At 31.6% G+C, this 17804-nt stretch overlaps 1 protein-coding gene across 1 annotated transcript in view; it reads left to right on the top strand.

Moving 5' to 3' along the window:
* Window positions 1–17804, top strand: part of agap3 (ArfGAP with GTPase domain, ankyrin repeat and PH domain 3) — a 126374-nt gene that overhangs the window by 40729 nt on the left and 67841 nt on the right. Inside the window, 2 exon segments of the mRNA XM_073830603.1 lie at window positions 1625–1780; window positions 6739–6822. Of these exon segments, the coding sequence (XP_073686704.1) occupies window positions 1625–1780; window positions 6739–6822 (240 nt within the window).

Genomic DNA, 17804 nt, shown 5'->3' with positions numbered 1-17804 from the left:
AAGCCATTTTTGTTGGTGAAAATACTAGTGGCCTAAAACTTTTGCAATTTATATTTTTTGATTAGAAGAGAACTGATTTGGAAGAGAAGAAAATTTTGAAGAAAGTCATTATATTTGTTTTCTTCACACATAAAAAGTATTCCCATAGCTTTCCCATAGTGGTATTCACCACTAATAAGCTACTAAATATATTGTAGTAGCCTAAATTTTTGTACAGCTGCTTTGCAACGATTTGCATTGTGAAAAGCGCTATACAAATAAACTTGAAACTTGAACCACTGATGTCATATGAACAATTTTAATTATGTCCTTACTACCTTTTTGGGCCTTATAGGATTAGTTCATTTCCAGAACTAAAATTTCCAGATAATTTACTCACCCCCTCGTCATCCAAGATGCTCATGTCTTTCTTTCTTCAGTTGTAAAGAAATTGTGTTTTTTTGAGGAAAACATTTCAGGATTTTTCTCTATATAGTGGACTTCTATGCTGCTTGTGAGTTGGAACTTTCGAAATGCAGTTTAAATGCAGCTTCAAAGAGCTTTAAACGACCCCAGTCTCCTCCAACTTCAAAATCGTCCTACATCGCTGCAGAAAGACCAACCCAGTGTTTACAAAGTGAACGTGCAAAGGTGCTCAAACGTCTTTTACCATAAAGGTAAAACAGCGATGTAAGACGATTTTCAACGATTTCGGTTTTTCGACATACCCAGCCAGCATCGCAGAGCTAGACAAGATGAGCATTTGTGGTTAACGAGTGTATAAATTGTATTTTTTTTTTTTTTGGAAAATAATTGATCATTTTGCTAAATAAGACCCTTCTTCCTCAACTGCGATTGTATAGAGCCCTTTGAAGCTGCATTTAAACTGCATTTTGAAAGTTGCGGCCACCATAGAAGTCCACTATATGGAGAACATTTCTGAAAGACATGAACATGGGAAGGGAGTAAATTATCGGGAAATTATTGTTCTGGAAGTGAACAAATTCTTTATGGTTGAACCACTGATGTCACATGGACTATTTTAACGATGTCCTTAGTATCTTAAAGCTCTCGGATTTCATCAAAAATATCTTAATTTGTGTTCCGAAGATAAACAAAGGTCTAACGACTTGGAACGACATTCGGGTGAATAATTAATGACAGAATTTTCATTTTGGGGTGAACTATACCTTTAATGCAGTAAAAGGTTTATGATGGCCTTTATGAACTATAATAAACTGTATACAATTTTCTGGCTGTCAAAATCCAGAAAATCATTCTGATCATTTTGTGTTCACTGTATCTCTCTTGCTCCTTTCCTATTCTTAATTGCTTTCCCCATCTATCTATCTATCTATCTATCTATCTATCTATCTATCTATCTATCTATCTATCTATCTATCTATCTATCTATCTATCTATCTATCTATCTATCTATCTATCTATCTATCTATCTATCTATCTATCTATCTATCTATCTATCTATCTATCTATCTATCTATCTATCTATCTATCTATCCTATATTTTGTTCTATTGTTCTATCGTTTTATCTATCTGTCATTCTATCATTCTCTATCTATCCATCTATCCATCTGTCTATCTGTCTTTCTATCTATCCCCGTTCCCCGTCTCTGTTTGTTTCAGGCTGCTAATGGAGGAGGCGCATTCAGCGATTACTCCTCCTCCGTTCCCTCCACCCCCAGCATAAGCCAGAGGGAGATGCGCATCGAGACGGTGGCGGCCTCCAACACTCCCACGCCCATCCGCAAGCAGTCCAAACGGCGCTCCAACATCTTCACAGTAAGTATGAGGCAGCTAATGCAGAGCACCACGCACTCCCACTACTGAGAGTGCTGGACTTCCCCTGACTGCAGATCTCCCAGCAGCCCCTGATGCTTTCAGACGGCCAGTGAGCTAGAGAGAAGCTGTTTGTAGGTCTGCAGTGAGTGGATCTGCCCTTAGGTCCCATCACTCCCCCTTTCCCCTCAAACCCAGGGCAGTGGAGGGCAAAGCCAGAGAGTCTAATGCCATCACTGACCACAAGAGGGAGGTACGAAGCTAAGCGTAACCGAAATCCCTCCTGCCTCCACTACCACAGAAGCGCATGACCACATGCTTTTTATAGCTACATATTTCAGTAAACGCGGGGAGGCACGCATTTAAAAAATGACGAGGGATGTTTAGGCAAAGAAAGGACGCTTCGCTATTTTTTTATTTTTTTTGTCCACCATTTTAATTCGCCTCGTCCTGTAAATTTAAAAAAGCTTTACTCCAACAGAACTTAGCTTTCTATCATCTCTGGATTTGAATACCTGCCCTCCCCGATACTGATGCTTTCCCTTTGCCCTTCCTAATTTCACTGTGTCGATCAGCAGAACTCCCTAGCAAGCCCCGCCCCCTTCTCTTCTTTAACAGACATTCACCTAGCGTGTCTTTCCGCTGGAGCCAGACAGAGAGAGAGAGAGAGAGAGAGAGAGGCAGAGCCACACACACTGTACTAGCAACACCACCATCTCCAATCTAACCAATCAAGATCCACCTTTGTCCATTCAGCCAATCACCCCGCCCCTAATAACCAAATCGAATTTGTCCCTATTCCCCCCCCTACAAAGTCTCCTCCAATCAGAAGGATCCCGCAAGGTGATTGGCTGCGGCAGTGGCGGCTCTTGTGCTAGCGTCCCCTGTCCTGTTTCTCCCTCCCTCCCTGCTAGGTCGTGTCTAACCCCGTCCACGCGAGACACGACGCTCTGCCGGTGCGCGTATCGGAGCCGAAGCACGCCACCTACCCCGTCTGGGTGCCCGAGTGGCAGAGCGAACGGGAGTTTCAACTCATGACCTTCTGAGGAGCCAGACATACGGTGTGGGCGGGAACAAGGGTGAGGGCGGGGAGGGACAGTGGGAGGAGCCAGACGGAGGAGGGAGGGGCCACGCAGCCTCTCTGCGGCGTTCAGAAGACGGACGGGAGATCTGGATCGGTTACTAATTTCCCCTTTCGACGACATCTCTAACCAGTCATCTCATTGGCAATTGGATCATAATAGCCACTCCGAGTGAAATTTTCAAAAATAGCATGCGAAAAATGAGGAAAGCCTTTGTTTTGTGTTCGCTAGCTGATCACGAGTTTTCGGCAGCTTTTTTTCAAAGTCATAACACTTATGTTAGATATTATTTTATTGTTCCAAGTCAAGAGTGGCCTTATAGTCATAGTCTTTTTGGTCATAGTGAAAGAGTATATATTGCCACTCAAAAGTTTGGGATCGGTAAGATTTTTTATGTTTTTTTAAAGAATCGCTCATTAAAGATGCATTTACTTGATTAAAAATACAGAAAATACTGTAATATGGTGAAATATTATTTCAATTTAAAATAACTGTTTTCTATGTGAATATATTTAAAAATGTAATTTATTCCTGTGATACAAAGCTGTTTTTTTTAGCATCATTACTCCAGTCCGCAGTGTCACATGATCCTTCAGAAATCATTCTAATATGCTGATTTATTATCAATGCTGTTTAATATTTTTTTTGAAACCTGTGATTGTTTTTTCAAGATTCTTGATGAGTAAAAGGTTCAAAAGAACAGCATTTATTCAAAATATAAATCTTTTCTAATAATATAAGTCTTTGCTATCACTTTGTATCTTGTTTGACACATCCTTGGTGAATAAAAGCATTCACTGCTTTCGAAAAACGTTCTATTTTAAATAAACGCTGTTCTTTTCAACTTTTTATTTGTTAAAGAATCCTGGGAAAAAATCACAGTTTCCAACAAAATATTAAGCAGCACAATTGTTTTCAACATTGATCATCAGTATATTAGAATTGTTTCTGAAGGATCATGTGACACTAAAGACTGAAGTAATGATGCTGAAAATTCAGCTTTGTATCACAGTAATAAGTTACATTTTAAAATATATTTGCATAGAAAACAGTTATTTTAAAGTGAAATAATATTTCACAATATTACATTTTTCTGTATTTCCAGCATACGAAATGTCTTTAAAAACCATCTTACTGATCCCAAACTTTTGAGTGGCAACCAGTGCCAATAAATTAAGGTAAGAATTTAAAAAAAAAATTTTTTTTGTTCCATATACTAAATAAATCGAATATTTACATTTAAAGAAAGCCATAATGAAATATTTTGTTAAAGATATTACTTTTAAAAAAACCTAAAGACTAAATCTCATATAATTATTGAATAATATAAAAAGAACAGTTTGCCGATTTAGTAATATTTCCTGTCACCTCATAATCCATAACATTCTCTCATGAATATCATTCATAAGTGTGTGTCTTTGCCACTAGATGTCAGCAGAGGACAGAAAACCAAGCACAGTGCTTCCATGAGACTTAAAACGACCATTTTTGTCATTGGTCCAATGTGGCGTCTGTTTAATTTTCCATTCTGTGAGAGAACAGGAAGAGGGAAGGGGTTATTTTATGATTTCATTTTGTATCATTTCTCAACACATCATTGCCCTGTAAAAAGCCAATAACCATACCACATCCGCCATCATCTCCAATGTAGATGTCTTCGCATTTTTTGCGACCCATTGCTCTCTTTTTGGTTCCTTCCCGTGACCAAAGTGTTGAACTGTTTTTGTCGATATTTCCAGATTTGTTCTTCTGTTTCCAACCTTTCTTCAACTAAAAGGGCTTTCCAGCTTCTCCTCAATTAGACGAGCCCTTGGTTGGTGTTGGTGGTGGTACGACCGCAATGCATTATGGGAGGGGGTCCTCAGTGAGGAGGAGCAAAACAAGCGCTGCTTTATTCCCCCTAATAGCCCGCATTGCATCGTGGGTATCACCATGGCTTTCTTGGACGCTTGCCCTTTGGCAGCCATGGTTTAAAGGAGTTTAAAGGACATTTGGTTGGACAGAACAAAAACAAAAGACAGATTTCGAACTTGCGTTACACGAACACACTGAACTGAATCATAATCAGTCATTTTATTATCACACACACTGGACAATAGCCATCGCCAACGCCCAAAATTTAATCGAAAGGATGCTTTGTAACTCGAAAACGGACGTTGTTTCCGAACTCCTTGCCAAGATATTCTGTTTATTTTCTTTTTAATGTCTTTTCTTTGTCTTTGATGGGTTAGTTTAGCTAGTCACACTTCACACTGAGCGTGTCAAACCGCACAAGCGCCTCTGAATCATCTTTATTAACAAGGCCACGGCTTTGTAAACCAAGTCATATTTGAATGTGATGCTAGTCGAGCTCCTGATGCTGCACGGTCGGCGTAACGGCGGATCCCTCAACAATAAAAAGATGTGAATCCGGATTCCGGGTGACACAGCTCTTACTTCGGTGTGCTGACCAACTTTAACTGTGAAACTCACATGATGTCACATGACGCCCTGAGACGTCACATTACGTTTTGATTCGTTTATAAAGCCGTTCGTTTCGTTGATACGGTTGTTTTGGCGACGCCGCACGCGGTTTTCTCCCTCGGTGTGAAGTGTGAACAACATGAAGGCCTTCATAGTAGAGAAGCGTGATCGAAATGCACCGACTTGTATGAATGTAGTTTCTCTTTGTGACCCAGAGCCATTATTTTGTTCTTTTTTTTTTTTTTTTGGTTTGGTTTGGTTGATTTCTGCTTATTCACTTTTTGATTTAGTTTCATGACTAAAACGATGTGCTAAGATTGAACTGTTCCATGCGTTGCACACTGTTTCGTTTTTTTATATCATTCAATAATGGACAAATATAGACTGCCGTATATCTTGTACTGAATTTGATTTCCAATGGTATTCTATAGAAAGTATATTCTATACATATATGAGATATATGAAACAGCGCCTCTTTAGTCAAACTCTCTCTCTTGTGGGAACTGCAATGTGTGGCTCTGCCTGTTGACTATTTCCACGTAAACCTGTGACTTGATTTGTATGGTGTCTGTATATATCCAAACGAAAAAATAAACTGTTGAAAAATACTCTTTAGCCTAGTTTATTTGAGTCAGTCATGAAACAATCTCTTCATTTGCGAATGAGCGCCATTATGTTGTCTGTCGGGTGTGAGTGCGCATTCATGTTGCATTGTGGGTCATTTCGTATGAGAGAATTGATTGTTTAACGCTTATTCTTTTCCCAATGCCATTTTCAGATGCAAAGCGAAGACGTCTTGAAAATCCGGAACTGGAATGATGCATAAACTATTTGATCTTTCCGCTGTTTGAAATGTTTCTGAATCTAACCCTAATTCTTGTCATCTAACCCGTTTATCAAATGTTTCAACAGGTGGAAGCTGCCAGTAAACATGCACAATATTAACCTTCCTTTTTTTCCCCTCTTTCTCGCATTTGTATATATTCTTGCACTGTTTGAATCTGCCGCTCTGTGGTTGGTAAAGCCACAGGGAGGCGCCAAAGATCACAAAAGAGCTCTTCTGGGGGGATTAAGTGTGTCGAACTTGATATTTTCCGTTGTCGTTTTTTGTTCTGTGTGTCTGTCCTGGTCTGTGTAAATATATCTTTATATATATACTGCACGTTCAATGTGCTGCTGTATGTTTGCACCGTTCTGCTTGCGCGTTTATTTGAGCCTTTTCTTGCGATTTTATGTTGTCCCCCACCACACACACCAACACTCACTTCTCACACACAAACACACACACACACATACACTAGAGTTAAGGCACAACTCACACACACACACACACACACACACACACACCCTTCCCCACCTCCATGTGAGTTCGCAGTTTGTTCTTTGCAACTGACATCTTGTCTTGTTTCTTTGCAGTCACGGAAAGCCAGTGATCAGACAAAGAGCATTGAGAGTAAAACTGACAGTATAGGGAGTGGAAGGGCCATACCCATCAAACAGGTACGTCACCGCATTTGTACGCTCATTATCTGAGGTAAGTACATTGTTTTAGGGTAGGACTGTACACCGTTTATGAGATTTATGAAAGGATTAGGCAAATGTCAATCTTCTAAATAGTGTTTTTGTGTGTGTATATATGAATTTTTTGTGTGTGTTGGCTCTAAAAGAGCATGCAAATGATGAATTTGATTGTTTGAGGCTTTCTCAGTCAGTTTCTTTGTGCGACCAACAGATGTCACTGTAACACAGTTTATGTTTGCTCACCTGTTGTTGGTAATTGGTAGATAGTATGCTAAATTAAATTATATGTATATTATTATAATTATATTATGTATGTTAGAATTGCATATCACAATAATTTGGTGACTTGCTCCAAATTTTTTTTTTTTTTTTTTTGTGAATCAATTGCGACATTATAAGAAATTGGTACTTAGTCTTTGGCCTGTTTGTCTCATGTTTGATTGTCCATGAACATACATGTAATCCTTAAATTGCTTATTTAGTGTTTATTTTGGTTGTATGTTAAATATATATATTTTAGATTTTCTACTTCTTAAAAAAATAATAATAATAATGTAGAAATATAATTAGATTTTAGATTTTTTTCGAAAAATTAATAAATACTCAATGTTAAAAAATTATTTAGTGTTATTTTGGTTTTCATGTTTATGTATATTTATGTATATTTTTTTAGTTTTTATATTTTCTTCTTCAAAAAATAAATAAATAATGAATAATATTTGAATAAATAATGTAAATATATAATTTAATATGATTTATAAAACTATGTATATCCCTGATTTTATTTTATGTTTTTAAATAATTTAATATGACTTATAAAACTATATGTGTCCTTTGAAATTTCCTCTAATTTATTTTTAGCTCCTTTTTTTGTTTGATTAAACATAATGTGACCCTGGACCACAAAACCAATTTTAAAGTAGCATGAGTATATTTGTAGCAATATTCAAAAATACATTGTTTGTGTCAAAATGGATGATTTTTCTTTTATGCCAAAAAATCATTAGGATATTGAAGACTGTGTTCCATGAAGAGATTTTTTGAATTTCCTACCGTAAATATATCAAAATTTAATTAGATTTTTAAATAGTATCTCGGCCAAATATTGTCTTACCAAACAAATCATACATTAATGGCTATTTATTTAAAGCTTATTTATTCAGCTTTCAGATTATGTATACATCTCAATTAAAAAAAAAAAGACCCTTATGACGGGTTTTGTGGCCCAAGGTCACAAGTATGATTTAGAATTTTTTTTTTTTATAATGTACTGAAACTCTTGGCAACTGTTAACATTTAGTAGAAAAAATGTCTACAAATCTTAACATTCTACATTAGTCATTTTTATTGATTGTATGGGTTTGAACAGAAATTGAATTCTGTTTAGCGAAACACTCTGTCTGACGTCAAAAAGAGCTAATGTGGTTTTGAAAGGACTCATCTCGGTAATTAGCGGTAGTTCTTGACGGAGTAGCTGTCAAATATTTATTTTTCTTTAGTGGAGTTGACGTTCTTTTGTTCTTTTTTGAGCCTCTGATTCAATTTTCAAATTAACCCTAGCCTTAACCTTTAACCCCTGCTGGAGATTAGCATTGTCACATTTAACAGACCTCATCCCTGTGACAAGCGCCACATGCAACCTCTGATCTGGTTGCACACAGTAGTTTACATGCGTTTACAAAATGGTTTAGAAATGTTTTACAAATAAAGTCATTTCAAAGTCGTTAAAAAGTATATTTAGACATTGTTTCCATGTAGCAGTTTACAAATTAAGTAGTTTAGAAGTAGTTTACAAAAGCAGTTTAGAACATAGCCAAATAGCAGTTTACAAATAAAGTCAGAATAAGTTTATAAAATTAATTCAGAAATAGTTTCCATATAGTCGTTTAGAAGTAGTTTACAAATTTAGTAGTTTAGAAGTAGTTTATGAAATTAATTCAGAAATAGTTTTTATAAAGTAGTTTAGTAGTTTGCAAATAGTAGATTTACTATTCAATAGTAGATCAAATAATTAGTTTACAAAGGGTTTTAAGGAATAGTTTCAAAATAGTTTACTAGCAAGGTATTTTAGAAATAGTTTTAAATAAAGTAATTTAGAAATAGTTTGTTTTCATATAGTAGATTAGAAATAGTTTCTAAATAAATTTGTTAAAAAGTAGTTTAGAAATAGTTATCAAATGATAATTTTTCAAGGTAGTTTTAAAAACTAGTTTAGAAATAGTTTACAAATAAAATAGTAATAGAAATAGTTTACAAAAAAGTAATTTCAAATAAGTTTCCAAGTATATTTTATAGAAGTTGTTCAGAAATAGTTTTTAAATGATCATTTTTTAAGGTAGTTTAGAACTCGTTTACAGAACTAGTTTAGAAATAATTTACAAATAAATTGTTTAGAAGTAGCTTCCAAATAGGAAATATTTTTCAGATGATAATATTTCAAGGTAGTTTAGAACTCGTTTACAAAACTAGTTCAGAAATGGTTTATAAAATAAAATTGTTTAGAAGTTGCTTCCAAATAATAGTTCAGAAATAGTTTTGAACTTGTTTACAAAACTAGTTTAGAAATCGTTTACAAATAAAATGCTGTTTAGAAGTTGCTTCTAAAAAGTAGTTCAGAAATATTTTCAAATTATAATTTTTCAAAGTAGTTGGGAACTTGTTTACAGAACTAGTTTACAAATAATAATTTCAGAGTAGTTTGGAAATAATTTCCAAATTAAATGGTTTGGAAGTTGCTTCCAAATCCAAAAAGCAGTGCAAAAATAGCTTTAAACTGATCATTTTTCAAGGTAGTTTAAAACTTGTTTACAAAACTAGTTCAGAAGTAGTTTACAAATAGTCATTTTAGAATAGTTTAGAAATAAAATAGTTTAGAAGTTGCTTCCAAAAAGCATGTTCAAAAATAGCTTTTAAATGATAATTTTTTAAGGTAGTTTAAAACTCATTTACAAACTATTTTAGAAGTAGTTTACCAATAGTTTACAAATAAAATAATAATAGAAGTAGTTTACAAAGGTAGTTTAGATATAGTTTTTGTATAAAACTTAGCAGTAGCTTCCAAATAGTAGTTCAGTAATGGTTTAAAAATAATACTTTTTCAAGGTTGTTTAGAAATTTTATTAAAAACCAATTTAGAAGTAGTTTACAAATAGCAATTTCAAAGTAGTTTAGAAATTGTTCCAAAAATTATTCAAGGTAGTTTAGAACTCGTTTACAAAACTAGTTTAAAAGTAGTTTACAAATAGTAATTTCAAAGTAGTTTAGAAATAGTTTACAAATAAAATAATAATAGAATAAGTTTACAAAGGTAGTTGAGATATAGTTTTCAAATAAAATTGTTTATCAGTAGCTTCCAGATAGTAGTTCAGAAATAGCTTTCAAATAATATTTTTTCAAGGTTGTTTAGAACTAGTTACAAAACTAGATTAGAAAAAGTTTACAAATAATAATTTCAAAGTTTAGAAATAGTTTACAAATAATAATTTCAGAGTAGTTTAGAAAATTGTTTAAAGTTGCTTCCAAAAAGTTAAAAAGTGTAAAAATAAAATGGTAATAGAAGTAGCTTACAAAGGTAGTTTAGAAATAGTTCACAAATAAAATTATTTAGAAGTAGCTTAGTTCAGAGATATTTTTCAAACGATAATGTTTCAAGGTTGTTTAGAACTCATTTACAAAACTAGTTTAGAAGTAGCTTCCAAATAGTAGTTTTCAAATAATGATTTTTCAAGGTAGTTTAGAACTTTTATTACAAAACTAGTTTAGAAGTAGTTTACAAATAATTTTAAAAGTAGTTTAGAAGTAGTTTGCAAATAAAACTGTTTAAAGTTGCTTCCAAAACGTCGTTCAGAAATAGCTTTCAAATAATAATTTTTCAAGGTTGTATAGAATTAGTTTACAAAACTAGTTTAGAAATAGCTTACAAAAAATAGTAATAGAAGTAGTTTACAAAGGCAGTTTAGATATAGTTTTTAAATAAAATTGTTTAGAAGTTGCTTCCAGATAGTAGTTCAGAGATAGCTTTCAAATTATATTTTTTCAAGGTTGTTTAGAATTTGTTTACAAAACTGGTTTAGAAATAGTTTACAAATAAAATAGTAATAGAAGTAGCTTACAAAGGTAGTTTAGAAGTAGTTTACAAATATTACATTTATTTAGAAGTAGCTTCCAAATAGTAGCTCAGAAATAGCTTTCAAATGATAATTTTTCAAGGTTGTTTAGAACTTGTTTACAAAACTAGTTTAGAAAAAGCTTACAAATAATAATTTCAGAGTAGCTTAGAAATAGTTTACAAATAAAATTGTTTAAAGTTGCTTCCAAAAAGTCGTTAAGAAATAACTTTCAAATGATCATTTTTCAAGGTTGTTTAAAACTTGTTTACAAAACTAGTTTAGAAATAGTTTACAAATAAAATGGTAATAGAAGTAGCTTACAAAGGTAGTTTAGAAATAGTTTACAAATAGTCATTTCAAAGTAGTTTAGAATTAGTTTCTAAATAAAATTCTTTAAAGTTGCTTCCAAAAAGTCATTCAGAAATGGATTTCAGATGATAATTTTTCAAGGTTGTTTAGAATTTGTTTACAAAACTGGTTTACAAATAAAATAGTAACAGAAGTTGCTTACAAAGGTAAAATTATTTAGAACTTGCTTCCAAATAGTAGTTCAAAAATAGCTTCCAAATAATAATTTTTCAAGGTAGTTTAGAACTCGTTTACAAAGCTAGTTTAGAAATAGTTTACATATAGTTTACAAATACTCATTTCAAAGAAGTTTAGAAAAAGTTTACAAATAAAATAGTACTAGGAGTAATTTACAAAGGTAGTTTCCAAATGAAAATAGTTTAGATTTAGGTTGCTGAGGTGTTTAGAAATTCTACCACTAGTTTAAACAAAAATATTTAGAAAAGTAGTTCAGAAGTAGTTTATAAATCATTCTCAAATGATAATATATAACTAAACTAGTTTGAAAGTAGTTCAGAAAAACTTTCCAGTTACTCGTTTACAAATAAGGTACTTTAGAAGTAGTTTACAAAGCTAATACAGCAGTTTTGTTGTGTGCTCTAAGACAAGTAACTGGAGTACAACGTGAGGCTATTTTATTATAAATTAAAGATCTGAAAAGTCTTTTTGAAATGAAAAATGCATGAGCAATCAGGTGTATATGGATCATAGCATTGCGATGACGGGGGTCCCGCGTCCCTCTCACAGTTAACATATCACACGTCTATATCCCCTCAGTCAACCTCCTTTACTTTACCTCCATTGTACATCAATTACACTCCAGCTTTAAAGATTATCCCTTTAAGAGCCGTCATTGTAATCTGTTTGTCTGTAGTGGAGAGTAAAGGAGAAGGGGGGGACGCCGGCCATGCTGGGATACCTTTCAATGGAGCTGATTGCCCGGCCAGTCAAATGCACAGTCAGGAAGATCAAAGTGCCATGGGAGTATAATTACCTCCCACTGGGCAAATTACACACTGTGGACCCCCCCACACCCCTCCCAATCAGTAAAAATGGTAAATAAGGACAACAATAGCAGTGATAGCTCAGGGGTGACACAGGGAGACTGTCAACACAAGGCTTTTGTGTTTAATCCCAGTAAGTTCCTCTTTCTTTCCCCCTTCGCTGACCACCGAACGGAGGCCTTCCTGATGAGAGACGTGTCTGTTTGAGCTGCGGGAAGAGAGGGGTCGCTGTCTGTGTGTCTGTAGGTTTAGGGAGATAGCGGAGAGACAGGTGTGTGTGCCTTAAATAAGGCGTTTGGAATGGGATGTTGGTTTTGGTTAAAAGGAGTCTAACGTAAATAACCACCTTTGGATTTTTTTATATTTTATGTATATTCTAATGACAGTTATTTCACATTTTCCCTATGTTTTATTTCAATTTTTTATATTTCATGCTTTATTTTATTTTATTTTATTTTATTTTTTATATTTCATGCTTTATTTCATTTTTTTATCTTTTATATTTTATTCTTTATTTCATTATTTTGTCTTTTTATTTTATTTTTAGATTCTCGTTAGATTGAAGTGAAATGTGCATTAGCATAATGCCCTATTGTTTTTAATTTGATTAAATTTGATTTAATTTTTGTAAGTTTCATTATTCCCACAATGGTGCATCTCTTTCAATTTCTTGTACCATTTTCTATTATTTTATACTCAAAATATACTATAATGTAATTTATTTCCATCAAAATTTATTTTACACTCACAGTTTACTGTAATGCAATGTATTTGCATCAAAATCGTTATTATTCAAAAAACTGGACTATAATGCCTGTTATTTACTAACTTATTTACATACATTTTTCTATTGTTTTATACTGATAGTTCATATTATATACTGAGTTATTAACGTGCATTTTAATATTTTACACTCAAAATGGATTTTATTTCAGCGTTTCTATAAATTTACTGTATTGCAATTTGTTGTTTATTCACTTTATTTTTTTTGTTTATATACATTTTTCTATTTTTACTCAATTTGCTGTAATGCAATTTGTTTGCATGCATTTTATAATTTCATATTCAAAATGAACTGTAATGCCAATTATTTTCTTATTTACAAATAATTTTCTATTTTTTATTCTCAAAATTTACTGTAATGCAACTTATTCATTGATTTATTTATTTGCATATTTTTTCTGTTTATACTCAGAATTTATTGTAATGCAATGTATTTGCATAAATTGTATTATTCTATACTCAAAATGCCATATATTTACTTATTTACATATTTTTTTCTATTATTTTATACTGATAATTTACATGATATACCAATTTATTTACATACATTTTATTTTATACTCAAAATAGGCGATTATTTATTTATTTATTTTTGTTATTTTATACTCAATTTATTGTAATGCAGTTTATTTGCATACATTTTATTATTTTATACTGTAATACTGTAATGCCATTTATTTACTTATTTATTTTATACTGATCATTTATATTATGTGCTGATTTATTGTAATATTTTATACTCAAATGTTTATTATTTTAATGTTTCTATAAATTTGCTGTAATGCAATTTATTATTTATTTACTTATTTATTTGCATACATTTTTTATTTTATACTCAAAATGGACTGTAATGCCATTTATGTACTTATTTATATAATTGTTCTATTATTTTATTTTGATAATTTGCATTCTGTACTGATTTATTTACATATTTTATTATTTTATACTCAATATGGACTGTTATTTGTTTATGTATTTGTTTCAATGTTTCTATAAATTTACTGTAATGCAATTTATTATTCATCTCAAAGCAATACAACAAACGCTACCACGATTTATAATTGTTAAAGTAAAATATATTAAACTATAATGATATTTTTTTTTATTTACATAAATTACATTATTTTTTTTCTATTATTTTACCCAAAATTTACTAATGCAATTTATTTTTTATCTCAAGGCAACACCACTACCATAATTTATAATTATTTTGAAGTATAAAGTTATTGAACTATAAATATATTATGTATTTATTTACATATTTTTCCCCGTTATTTTATAGTCAAAATGTTAAAAATTGTAAAACTGAATTAAAATAAAATTGCTTTACAGACATAATGCATCTTTTACAAAAAAGTACTGCGATGAATCTGTAGTACACTAATAGTATTAGACAGTAATATTGTAATTGATTTATTTTTTATATTTATGATACTTTAATGTAAACTTCAAATAATATATAATTATAATTTAAATAATACACAAGTCAAATAAAACATGGTATTTCAAGTTAACCTGCTACTTTTGGTAAAGAATAGACTGAATGTGTAATGATTTCTGAACTATTGTATAATATCGGAATTATTAAAGTACATTGAGGTCATTTGTCAAGTTCCACTAATCCACCCTTTACAAATTGCTTTACGTTCTTTTTATTGCTGCTGGACGTACATGTTTCTCTGCTTTAGCATTGATCTGTTTCAGCACTGTGGGCTGTGATTCCACCGATCATGTTTATGCATCCATGACTGTTCGAAACAGACGTGACTACTGCGACGCTCATGTACGAACACAGAAGCCGTTGGCAGAAGAGGTCACCCGGCTGCCCCTTTTTATTTATTTGATTGGCAAACCAATAGCACTTCTGTAGGAACACAGGCATTATTGAACGGATAATGAAAAGCCAGTTCAGCTAACAGATGGCTGCTGCTTCATAAATGACATTTCAAGCATGGTCAAGATATATTGTGGAAACCAAATACAGGCAAGAACACAAGTTTGACCAAAGCACTCCAACTACCTCTTTTCTTTATAGTGTTTTTACAGGATTATTCAATCAGTCAGAGTAAATTGGAAAAAGGACTTTATTTGCTTACTTTATTTTTTAGGTATCACTTTTATTTTATTTTATTTCATATAAAATAAAATTTAAAAAAAATATTATTTTACTTTTTTGTTTTTACATTTTCTATTTCTCATTATTTTATTTTATTACTTGTATTTGTAAGCATTTTTGCAGACTTTTTTCATTTTCATTGTTTTTTATTTACAGTTTGAGCTACATGAATGTAATATAATTATATGTAGCAAGTCAATTTGTATGTATTTTATTTCACTTGAATTTAAGTATTTTATTTGTATGCATTTGACAGACTAGTGTTATTTATTTTATTTTTTATTTATTTATTTATTAGTTATCTGAACTTACTGTCTAATGTATATTAAGCCTTTTATTTGATTATATTTTCAAATGTTTTTGTTTATTAGTTCCCTGGTTTTATTTTGTTTTGTTTTATTTTATTTTATTGGTTAACTGAACTTGTTGTCTAATGTATTTTAGTCTTTTTTTATTTTATTTTATTGTATTTTATTTATTAGTTTCCAGAAGTTATTTTATTTTTTCTATTTTTATTTTATTTATTAGTTCCCTGATTTTATTTTTTTATAATTTTATTTTATTTTATTATTAGTTAGAACTTATTTTCAAATTTTTCTATTTTTATTTTATTATATTTTTTAGTTCCCTGATTTTATTTTATTTTATTTTGTTTTATTTAGCTGAACTTGTTGTCTAATGTATTTTTAGTCTTTTTTTATTTTATTGTATTTCATTTATCAGTTACCAGAACTTATTTTAATTTAGTCTATTTTTATTTTATTTATTAGTTCCCTGATTTTATTATTTTTTTTATAAATGTATTTATTATCATTTTATTTTATTTTATTTTTAGTTAGAACTTATTTTCAAATTTTTCTATTTTTATTTTATTATATTTTTTAGTTCCCTGTTTATTTTATTTTATTTTATTTATTAGTTTCGAGAAGTTATTTTAATTTTTTCTATTTTTATTTTATTTATTAGTTCCCTGATTTTATTTTATTTTTATAATTTTATTTATTATAATTTTATTTTATTTTATTATTGGTTAGAACTTATTTTCAAATTTTTCTGTTTTTATTTTATTATATTTTTTAGTTCCCTGATTTTATTTTATTTTATTTTATTTTGTTTTATTTCACAGAACTTGTTTAATGTATTTTTAGTCCTTTTTTATTTTATTGTATTTTATTTATTAGTTATCAGAACTTATTTTAATTTCGTCTATTTGTATTTTATTTATTAGTTCCCTGATTTTATTTTTTTAATAAATGTATTTATTATCATTTTATTTTTATTTTATTTTTAGTTAGAACTTATTTTCTAATTTTTCTATTTTTATTTCATTATATTTTTCAGTTTCCTGTTTATTTTATTTTATTTTACTTTACTTTACTTTATCTCTCGCTTTTATCCAAATCCTAAAAAACAAATATGTTGCAAAGTAGTCTTTTTGAGAGACCCTAAATGTCAACAGGTTTCCAGTAGTATTTCTCAGCTGGTTGAGTTAATGAAGCTGTATTGATGAGAGAGAATATCCGTGAAGGGATCGGATCAAGGCGAGGAGAGGATTAGGACTTGATTGTCGGGTAAACACCATGATACCCAGTTGACCCGGGGTCAGCACCTGATGTTCAGCAAGTAGTGTATTCTTCACGTGGATTAGTCCCCTTCAGGGTCAGGGCTGGCCGGTTAACACATCAGAGCCCTCCTACTCTCTCACTCCCAACAGGAAGTGGTAAAGAGCACAGGAATCTTCCCTAATCCCCTAATTAAGGCAAAACAGGCCACCCAAACCCCCCTTTGCTCCCTGCCGCCCACCCCTGAACACCTCTGTGCACTTCCAGTCCTGGCCGGGGAGTGTTTGTCCTGGCTGGACTTTAGGGGATAAGTGCTCAGTGAGTGTTTTTTTAAAAGAACAGCGGGAGATTGATGGTGAGGCCTTGAGCAGGGGACGGGAGCTTTTGAAGAGCTTGGGATCACAGGCTCTAATCCTCGTGCTCGCAGAGGTCTGAGAGAGTTCGCCGGCGCAACGGGCGAAAGAATACACACTGAGCCCAGGCACAAATTGGATTTGGCCTCTGCGCTCCCCCCACAGCATTGATATGAGACCCTCATAGATTTTATGAGCCAATGGAAAAGTGTTTCTGGGCTGGATTTCTTTTTTTTTTTTTTTTTTTTTTTCTTAAACGTACTTGTTTTGGACCAGAAACTGCTATGTCAGAAACCAGAGTAAAGTTTTATAAATACTTTTTATGTTTTCCCCACCTGTCTGAAATAAAATTATTTTGTTATAATTTTCTGAATTTTATACTAATATAGTATGATATAATATAGTATTTTACATTATGGACATAATTAATTGATTAATTTGTATGTTATTGAGAAAAGGAGAAAAAGTTGAATTTTTTGTCAGGACACAAAAAATTCAACCTTTTCTCTCCTAGTTTTGAGAGAATATTTAATATAAAAAACACATATAATATATAAAACAGCTATATATTTGTATGTTTGAAAACATTTAAAATAAAAAGTAATTTTATTTAGCATCTTTATGCCATAACAGGTTACCTTTTATAGAACTGTCAAGTTAATCATTTTCATAATGTAAAATATTAC

Source organism: Garra rufa, chromosome 24 (genome assembly GCF_049309525.1).
Source record: "Garra rufa chromosome 24, GarRuf1.0, whole genome shotgun sequence".
NCBI lineage: Eukaryota > Metazoa > Chordata > Actinopteri > Cypriniformes > Cyprinidae > Garra > Garra rufa.
The sequence above is the reverse complement of the archived record's forward strand: the minus strand, read 5'-3'. Positions and strand labels throughout refer to the sequence as shown.